The sequence below is a fragment of the Oratosquilla oratoria genome, chromosome 40 (assembly GCF_046742065.1).
Source record: "Oratosquilla oratoria isolate Oo_2021 chromosome 40, ASM4674206v1, whole genome shotgun sequence".
Classification (NCBI taxonomy): domain Eukaryota; kingdom Metazoa; phylum Arthropoda; class Malacostraca; order Stomatopoda; family Squillidae; genus Oratosquilla; species Oratosquilla oratoria.
The window spans coordinates 28,635,828-28,647,605 of NC_134816.1; the positions used below are offsets into that span (position 1 = coordinate 28,635,828).

Below are 11,778 nucleotides of genomic sequence, written 5' to 3' on the forward strand. Positions count from 1 at the left end.
AGGTTTAATTTCTCTTCCCTCTTATCTTAGCTCCTTGTGGATGAAGGAAAGGCCATTCCTGACTCCCGTCCACTGTCTGGGTCAGAAGCAATGCAGGAAGGCACAGGATTAAATTTTTATTTTTGAAATTAGGTTGAGTTATCTGAGGGTGGGGGAATTTCGATCTCAGGAAGTTCGAATCCTTTTGACACTCTGGGACGAAAGATTTAGCCACTCCTAAAGCTTAAGCACATAAGAATGAAGGAGGCTGCGTGAGACCATAAGGTCTACACTAGGCAGTTCCATGTCCATTACCACTTGTCATCCCCATTCATAAAGTTATCTAACCACTTAAAACATTCAGTAGAAGAGACTAAATGTCACAGTTCATAACTACGCTGGTGTCGTATTCGCTTAGTTGTGGGTTCGAGTCTCGCATTCCGCTCCGATTCGAGGCAGTGACTGTTTATCTCCCCATCCCCCAAAGCCCCCAAAGCACATAGGGCAAAAGTGACGGTTTCGGCCGCAGCTACTCAGCGCCTCCTAGTGTAGGCTCTCCACCATATAGAATACAACTTAGGATATTCAAATACACCGCAAATACACTACAAATGCCTTGTAAATATCTAAAAATGCCCTGGAAATAGTCTGGAGATACCTTAAGAATACCCCATAAATACTCTGCAAATACTTTGTAAATACTTGCAAATACCTTGAAAATACCTGACAAATACCCAGGGGCCTAGAGATACCCCCACAAATACTCCGGAAATACCCCTCTCGATACCTTGCAAATGCCCCCACAATACCCTACAAATAGCCTGGAGATATCCTACAAATACCCTGCAAGTGCCTTGAAAATATCCCTCAAATACACCATAAATTTCCCACAAGTACTCTGTAAATACCCTGGAAATAGCTTGGAGATACCCTAACCATACCAAAAACACTGCAAGTACCTTGCAATTACTCTGCAGATACACTATAAATATCCCCCAAAACCCTGTAAGTACCTTGCAATTACTCTGCAGATACACTATAAATATCCCCCCAAACCCTGCAAGTACCGTGCAAATACCCTGCAGATACCCTATAAATACCCCCCAACCCCTGTAAGTACCTTGGAAATACTCTGCAGATGCCCTATAAATATCCCCCAAAACCCTGCAAGTACCTTGCAAATACCCTGCAGATACCCTATATCACCAAAACCCCTGCAAATACCTTGCAAATACCCTGCAGATACCCTATAAATATCCTCCAAACCCTGCAAGTACCTTGCAAATACCCTGCAGGTACCCTACAAATATCCCCAAAAAACCTGCAAGTACCTTGCAAATACCCTGCAGATACCCTATAAATATCTCCCAAAACCCTGCAAGTACCTTGCAAATACCCTGAAGATACCCTATGAATATCCCCCAAAACCCTGCAAGTACCTTGCAAATACCCTGGAAATGTGCCGCAAATACTCAAATATAATAGATCACCGATGACAAAAACAAGAACTTCCAAGTGGATTTGTTGTGCAATATACGTCACATTAACTAATAACAAAACTGCCTCACAGGGGGATTATGCACAACAACTTGCATCCATTAAACAATATATATACAACTTGTTACCATCCGGAAGAGGATTGGAGTGTATTAAATGAAGAAGAATAAGATGTGCAAAATTATTTGCATCGTCTAACATTAAATTAATCCATGAATTAAAAATATAGCTTAAGAGCAGCACTTAATTTTGTGTATTTGTCTCCATCAATAGCGTACATCATTCCTTAATCCTGTTTTCATATATTGTTTTCATTTTTCTTGTTCTTTTCATTATCGTTATTAGTAGTGTTATTATTATCGTTATTGTTGTCATTGGTATTATTGTTATTATTATTATTTTGTTAATATTATTGTTATCATTGTTATTATTATTATTATTGATGGTATTCGTCATTATTGTTGTTGTTATTAACATTACTCTCATTATTATTATCATCATTATCATCAATCACTATTATCAATTATTATCATTATTATTTATATTTATGGTTTTCATTATTATTACCAACATCATTATCACCATTACCATCATCATCATTATTAGCATTCATTTTTATCATTACTATTATCATTACTCATTACTATTACCATTATCATTACTATTATCATTACCATTATCATTACTATTATCATTACCATTATCATTACTATTATCATTACCATTACTATTATCATTACCATTACTAATTACCATACTATTACCATTACTATTATCATTACCATTATCATTACTATTATCATTACCATTATCATTACTATTATCATTACCATTACTATTATCATTACCATTACTATTATCATTCATTATCATTACCATTATCATTACTATTATCATTACCATTATCAATACCATTACCATTACTATTAACATTACCATTATTATCAACATTCATTACCATTACGTATTATCAATTACTCCTTATCTTTACCCTTATTACCATTATCATTCCCATTCCATTACCATTATCATTTACCATTATCATTTACCATTATCATTTACCATTATCATTTACCATTATCATTACTATATTAGCAATTACCATTACTATTATCATTACATTATCATTTATTACCATTGACTATTATCATTACTTATTATCATTACCATTACTATTATAATTCATTACCATTACGACTATTATCATTACCATTACCAGTATCATTACTATTATCATTACCATTATCATTACTATTATCCAATTACCATTATCATTATCACTATTATCATTACCATTATCAATTACCATTATCAATTACCATTATCAATTACCATTATCAATTACCATTATCAATTACCATTATCAATTACCATTATCAATTACCATTATCAATTACCATTATCAATTACCATTATCAATTACCATTATCAATTACCATTATTTTCATTCATTACTATTAATATTATCATTACCATTATCATCACTATTACTATTATCATTACCATTATCATTACTATTATCATTACTATTATCATTACCATTACCATTATCATTACTAGCATTACTATTAACATTACCATGATCTTTACTATTATCATTACCATTACTATTACCAGTATCATTACTAATTATCATTACTATTATCATTTACCATTACTATTATCATTCCGTATACCATTACTAATTATCATTACCCCTTATCATTACCATTAAAATTATCAGGTACTATTATAATTACCATTAACATTACTATTATCAATACCATTATCATGGACGATTATCATTAACCAATTACTATTATCAATTACCATTATCATTATTATATCATTACCATTTACTATTATCATTACTATTATCATTACCATTATTATTATCATTACTATTATCCATTCCATTACCATTACTATTATCATTACCATTACCAATTAAAAAAGCTTATCATTACTATTATCATTACCATTACTATTACCATTATCATTACCCTTATCATCACTATTATCATTGACTATTATCATTATCAGTACTATTATCATTATACTATTATCATTACCATTATCATTACTATTATCATTACCATTATCATTACTATTATCATTACCATTATCAATTCACTATGAGCATTACCATTATCATTACTATTATCATTACCATTAATCAATACTATTATCATTACACATTACTATTATCATTACCCATTAATCATTATAATTATCATTACCATTACTATTATCATTCTACCATTACTATTATCATTACTAATTAATCATTCATTACCATTACTATTATCAATTCCCATTATCATCTATATCATTACTATTTATCAATTTACCTATTATCATTACCATTATCAGTACTAATATCATTACCATTATCATTAACTATTAATCATTTACTATTATCATTACCATTATCATTACTAATTATCATTCCCATTATCATTACTATATCAAATACCATTATCATTATTAACATTTTACATTACTATTATCATTACCATTATCATTACTATTATCATTACCATTACTAGATCATTACCATAACATTATCATTACTATTATCATCATTATCATTACAATTATCATTACCATTGTAATTACTATTATCATGTACCCATTTATCATTACTATTATCATTACCATTACTATTTATCATTACCATATCATTACTTACCATTACTATCATTATATTACTATTAATACTATTATCATTACTATTTACATTACTATTATCATTATCATTACATTATTCATTATCATTACTATTACCATTACCATCATTACATTACTATTATCATTACTAATCATTACTATTACATTACTATTATCATTACTATTATCATTACTATTATTAATTACTATTATCATTACCATTACATTACATTACTATCATTACATTATCATTACTATTATCATTACTATTATCATATATTACTATTTACCATTACTATTATCATTTATATTACCATTACTATTATCATTACCATTACTATTTACTATTACTATTATCATCATTACTATTACTATTATTTACAATTATCATTACTATTACCATTACCATTACTATTACCATTACTATTATATTTATCATTACTATTATCATTACTATTATCATTACTATTTTACCATTACTATTATCATTACCATTACTAAACTATTATCATTACTATATTTATCATTATCATTATCATTACCACATTACTATTATCATTAACTTAACATTACTATAATTACCATATTATCATTACTATTACCATTACTATTATCATTACCATTATATTATCATACTTTACCATTACTATTACATTACCATTACTATTATCATCATTACCATTATTTTCATTACCATTATCATTACCATTACTATTATCACTCATTACCATTATCATTACTATTATCATTACCATTATCATTACTAGTACCAGTACTATTATCATTACTATCTTAATTTAATTATCATTACTATTATCATATTACCATTATTTATTACCATTATATTACCATTACCATTTTTATTACCATTATCATTACTATTATCATTACTATTACTATTATCATTACATTACATTACTATTATTATCATTATCATTACCATTATCATTACCATTACCATTATCATTACCATAATTATTACTATTACCATTATTATTACCATTATCATTACCATTACTATTAACATTATCATTACTATTATCATTACCATTACTATTATCATTACCATTATTACCATTATCATTACCATTACTATTATCATTACCATTATCATTACTATTATCATTACTATTATCATTACCATTACTATTATCATTCATTACCATTACTATTATCATTACCATTGTCATTACTATTATCATTACCATTATCATTACTATTATCATTACTATTATCATTATCATTACTATTATCATTACTATTATCATTACCATTACTATTATCATTATCATTACTATTATCATTACTATTGTCATTACCATTACCATTACCATTACCATTACCATTACCATTACCATTACCATTATCATTACTATTACCATTACTATTATAATAATCATTACTATTACCATTACCATTACTATTACCATTATCATTACTATCATCATTCATTACCATTACTATTATCATTACCATTATCATTACTATTATCATTACCATTACTATTATCATTACCATTACTATCATTCATTACCATTACTATTATCATTACCATTATCATTACTATTACCATAACCATTATAATTATCATTACTATTACCATTATCATTACCATTATTTATTACTAATATTATTTTTATATTGTTATAATAATTAATAATAATAATAAAACAAATAATAATGATGATAATAATAATAATACATTTCCTACCCAACAAGAAAACATTTTCCGTTACGATTCCTGGAAATCAAGTGTTGTGGAGCAGAAGGTATCACAGAGTACAAACAAACACTGTAAAACCTATTATTTCGCACGAAAAGCGCGAGACTAGAAATGAGGAAGACGTGACAGAGGACATGTGAGCAGAGACATTCCTCATAGTTTCTCATGAATAAAGTAGCATTGGCCTGTCGCCTATGTGGCGAATATGTTGAATGAATTATTCATAATTCCGAGCTATGTGATCAGAACACAGAAACTTTCGTGTCTCGCATTTACATGTTCTTGTTGCAATATTATCATAAATTTGTTGATAGATGTCGTTGGTATTATCAATAACGTTGTTGTCATTATTATTATAATGATATTCGTTGTTATTGTTATCTTCATATTTACGACATTTTTGTTCTCATTAATATAATTATCATAAATTTGTTTATAGACGTCACTGATATTCAATAACATTGTTGTCTTTATTATTATGATGATATTCATTATTCTCGTTATCTTCATATTTACGACATTATCGTTATTAATATAATTATCAGCGTTATCATTATTACGATTATTTTCATCATTATTATCATTAGTATGGTTATCATTATCAGTAAAATCTTTATAATAATTTCCATTGATCTTATGATTTTTTTTATCAATGTATCGCCACCATTGTTATCACTATTACCATTATCATAATTATCAAAAATAGATAGACAAATAGGTAGATGGATAGGTTAGACAAATAGACATATAAGGTGGTAGATAGATGGATAGGTATAGGTAGATAGCTAGGTAGGTAGACACATAGACTGGAAAATTGATAGGTAGAGACATAGGTAGATATATAGATAGGTACACGGACAGATATATATATATATATATGTGTATGTTTCTTATGACAGATTGAGCTTCTAAAAATGTCCATATTATATATATATATAAATATATATATATATATATATATATATATATATATATATATATATATATATGCAGAAAAATCACTAGGAAAATAACAGTGAAAATGTCTGAATAGACGAAAGCGCTCGGTCTCCTGTTATTTTCCTAGTGGTTTTTCTGCATATTATAATCACGCGTTCAAGTGATTTCTGCATATATATATATATATATATATATATATATATATATATATATGTGTGTGTATATATATATATATATATATATATGTGTGTGTGTGTGTGTGTGTGTGTGTGTGTGTGTGTGTGTGTGTGTGTGTGTGTGTGTGTGTGTGTGTAGATAAACAGACAGAATAGCGTTTCAATTGATCAATTCTCCTCCATCCCGGAGGATGGAGTGGAGGGTGGAGTGGTTGGGGTTGGCAGTTATAGACAGATAATGGAGCCATCTGTCACTGACCGGAACACACCCAAACAACTCACAACAGTATCAAGAACAGGATTGTGAAACTTGGTAGAGATGGAATGACGGCTGGAGGATCATGCGTCTGCTTGTCATTCATGGAGTTGAGGATAGATAGCCGGCTGGGAAATAAGACCCAACCTGGAATTGATAGTTGCTGGGAGGAATCACAACAGTTTCTGGATACTTGTCCTTGGCTTATGTCATGCAATTACATTCAGGAGATTAGGTGCTCTGTCTCTCACTATACTATACTATGTTAATATATATCAAAATTAACCTCAGTACGAAATATACTACCGTACTGCGTTACTGTCTAATGGGACAGAAGCGCTGGTGACCTGTCTGTGATAATACCAACCTAAGCTTGTTTCCCCTCTGTCTCTTACCAAGTGAATTTATTCAGCTACGAGAAAGCCACATTTCTCTGTGAAGGACAAACTAAAAGCTGATCACATTCCTAATGAAATATTAATATCAGCTGTCAGTCAATCATCAATCAGTCAATATCAATCAATCAACTGTCATGGTATACATGTCCATAGAGACTCGTGGCTGATTGCACAGAACCTCTTCACATAACACAAACCTCACCTCTCTCGTATTCCCTTAGTCGTGGGTTCGAGTCCCGCATTCCTCTTCGATTCCCAGCATTAACTTTGCGTTCATGCCCCAACAGTCTCCAGAACGTACATAAGGCAAAGGTAACGGCTTCGGCCGCAGCTACTCAGCGCCTCCTGGGGTAGGATCCCCTGAGAGAAGGCAGTGTCCCTCAGCTCGAGCCCCCAGATGAATAAAGTCGTCTGGTTGGGAAATCGTCGAATCCAGAAGGGGTTTAGCTGAACTGAAATTAACTAAGGTTAACGGATGTTAGTTTGATGTACAGGAGATTGGTATGGCTGGGCAATAAGCTGGATGGAAGTATTCGCCTCTCCTGTGTATCTATCTATTTATTCATATATTTCTTTATTTCTTTATTCTTATCTATTTATTTGCTTGTTCGTTTATTTAATCATTTATCTATATATTTATGAATTTATTTATTTATCTCTTTATTGGTTTATCTATTAATTTGTTTATTAATCTATTTATGTCCATTTATTCATCTATTCATTTGTTCATTCATTTATCCATATATTTATTCATTAATTTCTTTTTATTCTCTATTTTCTGTAAACCAAAACTTGATCTCGACGGCATATACCCCCCCCCCCCCAGGTTCTGGGCACCAGTCTGGTGCAATTGATGCACCAGGCAGGTTACCAAGAACCTTTGGAGCATCTGCGGACTAACAGGAATGGAGGGAGTGGGGGGAGTGGGTGGGGAGGGAGATCCTTAAGAAGAGAAATAGCTTGTGGATATAAAGTTTGCTTTCCGCGATATCCAAGCGCGTTTGCTGAGCGCCCGATCTTCTGAGCTTTTCTTCAGAGGAAGCACATGTCTTGGCTATGTATGTTTTTGTTATGTAATGCACATGGACATGCATATACATACATATGGACATGTATGCATGCGTGCATAAATACATACATGCATACACAGTTACATGCATGAATACATACGTATACACATGCATACATACATGCATAAATACATACATGCGTACATTCATACACAATTACATACATGCAGACATACGTACACACATGCATACATACATGCATACATGCATGCATAAATGCATGCGTACATACATGCATACATACGTACACGCATACATACGTTCACACATACATACATACATACATACATACATACATGAATGCATAAGTACAAACTTGCAAACATACACACATGCAAACAGGCAATCCATGCATACATATGTTGCAAGATGATTGAAGGCAAAATTCAATCCTTTGGATGTCTAGTGTGCACACGCGCGCACGCACGCATTTGGTGCGGAAGGGAATGCCCCACGTCTTCGGACAACTCCCAAGGGACCCGGCCATTGTGCTCAGGACCTGACCGTGGTCAGAAGGGTCAGGCGCTTCCTGACCTCACCAGGACACCTGGCCAAGCTACCGGGACATCTGCGTCCAACATTGACAATCTACAAGATCAGCATTTCTTTATCAGCATACGTCCGCCACATATTTCTTTCATGTTCCCTTTTTGGTGTAAATATTATCCTATGCATAGATACTGAGTGTCCAGACTCAGTGCATGGATTGTACGTTGTAGATATAGGAGAAAACAAATTATTATAGTCGTGTAGTGCCAACTTCCAACTTGTGCCTCTAAATAGAATTTGGCAACCCCCCAGAGGTCTGCTCGGGGTTGTTTCCGTGATCGTATACCAGAAAAGACGAAGACAGTAAAAGGAACGGACTTTTACATAATTTGTCTCACCAACCCTTAATGTAGATTACAAACTACAAATCTACACATACATGTATACGTCCATCCATCCATACATACATACATACATAGATATATAAACCAAAAATTCCCTCTCCATCTCATAAGGGAAGTGAGCCTCTAAGGCAGCCACCCACCCTTCACCTCACCAACAACACTGTAAGAACCTTTATACTGATCCAATTGTCTTTCAGTTCCTCCCAGCGGCGTCACGATCCTGGAGGACAACGGAAGAGACGTGAAGGGCATCGTGGGGCCCTACCCTGAGGGCCACGTCCTGTCACTCACCTGCATCGCCCATGGGGGTGAGTATGGAAGCTTGTAAGATACTTTCCCTACCTTCCTTCCTTCCTGAGTCTCGATCTCTTGTCCCTGTCTTTTGCTCTCCCCTGGGCGTCTAAACGTACGCGTTTTTTTTCTTGTATCTGCCTCTCTCTGTGTCTCTCTCTGTTTCTGTCTCTCTCTCTCTGTGTGTCTCTATGTCTCTGTATCTCTCTCCCGCTCTCTCTCTTTCTCTCTCTCTCTCTCTCTCTCTCTCTCTCTCTCTCTCTCTCTCTCTCTCTCTCTCTCTCTCTCTCTCTCCCTCTCTCCCTTCCACTCTGTTTTTTCTTCCCTGTGCTTGAATGATGGACTTTGACCCTTTCCAATTTCCATCTTATAACGAGACTCTTCGAGTGCCATACATCAACGGGGGACTCGGGTACAAGTAGTTGACGAAGCATTTTTCAAGTACCAATAAAGCCTTTTGTCCTTGTATCCGATCAAACCTCTCGCGAAGGCTGAGAGTGGGACTCCGTGGCCTGCTTTCATCCACGTCTTCCGTGTGTAAACGCTTTCAAACCAAAGAGGTGAAGTTGGGGAGGAGGAGGAGTAGGTGTGTTGGGAGGGTTTCCCTTGGCTGAACAAAGCCGTCTGGTGTCTCTAAAAGCGAAGTGTTTTCGACAGGAGGCGCTTAGTTGCCGTCTAGTTTGAAGTCTTTGATGTTGAGTTGTTGGTTCAAACTAAGAATCAAGCGATTACGGCGCATCGGTCATGAAAAATGATAATAATGAATAGAAAATTAAATAAGATAAATGGATAAATAGATAAATTAATAAATATATAAATAAAGCAGATAAACGAATAAATAAATGCATAATCTAATAGATAAAAATCCGAAAAGTTGATCAAGTTTAAGTCCAGTTTTGAAAGAATAACCATAACTATTTCGTAAATCTTCAGAATGAGGAGCTTCTTTTCGCTAGATATTAGAAAGACATATAAGTGTAAATAAATTAACAAATAAATAACAGAAATAACAATGAAAACATAACACCCCAAGAACCTGCAGGTTAAACTGTGTAGACTTACGTATGTATAATGTCAGACGATTCTGTTCTGTTCAAAAGCTGCTTCCAGGCAAACGATGTCAAGTCACTGTTCATTAACGTCCCTGTCAATTATACAGAAAGAAAAATTATACACATTTCGCATTTCCACAATAACAGGAACCAATACGACCGTACCAATCTAAACTAAATTGTATAGGAATGGCAACTATTTGCAAAAGCATCGAATTTTCCTGATTCAATTTTTTTTAATGCCATCTGTTGTTTGTAATTGGAACCAATTTCTCCATCGCCTTGGCAGCTGTTACTCTCCAACTTTGGAGTTGTGAAAGTTGAGGACTACCTGGAGGGATACATACACACATGCACACACGTACACATGTGTATTGTGTATGAGTATATGTATACGTGTATGCTTATGTTTATGTATATGTTTATGTACATGTGTGCGTATATGTATGTACAGTAATATGTATAGGCATATGTATATGTATATGCACATGTATGTTTATGTTTATGTATATGTTTATGTACATGTGTGCGTATATGTATGTACAGTTATATGTATAGGCATATGTGTATATATATGCACATGTATATGTGCATGTACAATGTACATGTATATGTGTATTGATATGTATGTGCATATATGTACATTTATATGTAATTTTGGTCCATTGGGATATCACTAGATCCCCTGAAATAATGACCGCATATATCTTATGCATTCAGTTCCCAATATGGGAACAGTTCCCTAGAGGACATCAATCACTGTACAGTAGTACTATGTATAGTTGGAGACAACTGTACATTGTGTTTCTGTGGTGTGTTTGTTTCGATCTCATTTCATGCTGCGTCAATCTAGGC

General features: G+C 32.9%; 1 protein-coding gene across 1 annotated transcript in view; it reads left to right on the forward strand.

The window, feature by feature from the left end:
• The window catches only part of LOC143020517 (uncharacterized), a 573,089-nt gene that overhangs the window by 474,839 nt on the left and 86,472 nt on the right, over positions 1 to 11,778 (forward strand). Inside the window, exon 7 of the mRNA XM_076176946.1 lies at positions 9,778 to 9,888. Coding sequence (XP_076033061.1) covers positions 9,778 to 9,888 — 111 coding nt within the window. The remainder of the gene's footprint in view (positions 1 to 9,777; positions 9,889 to 11,778) is intronic.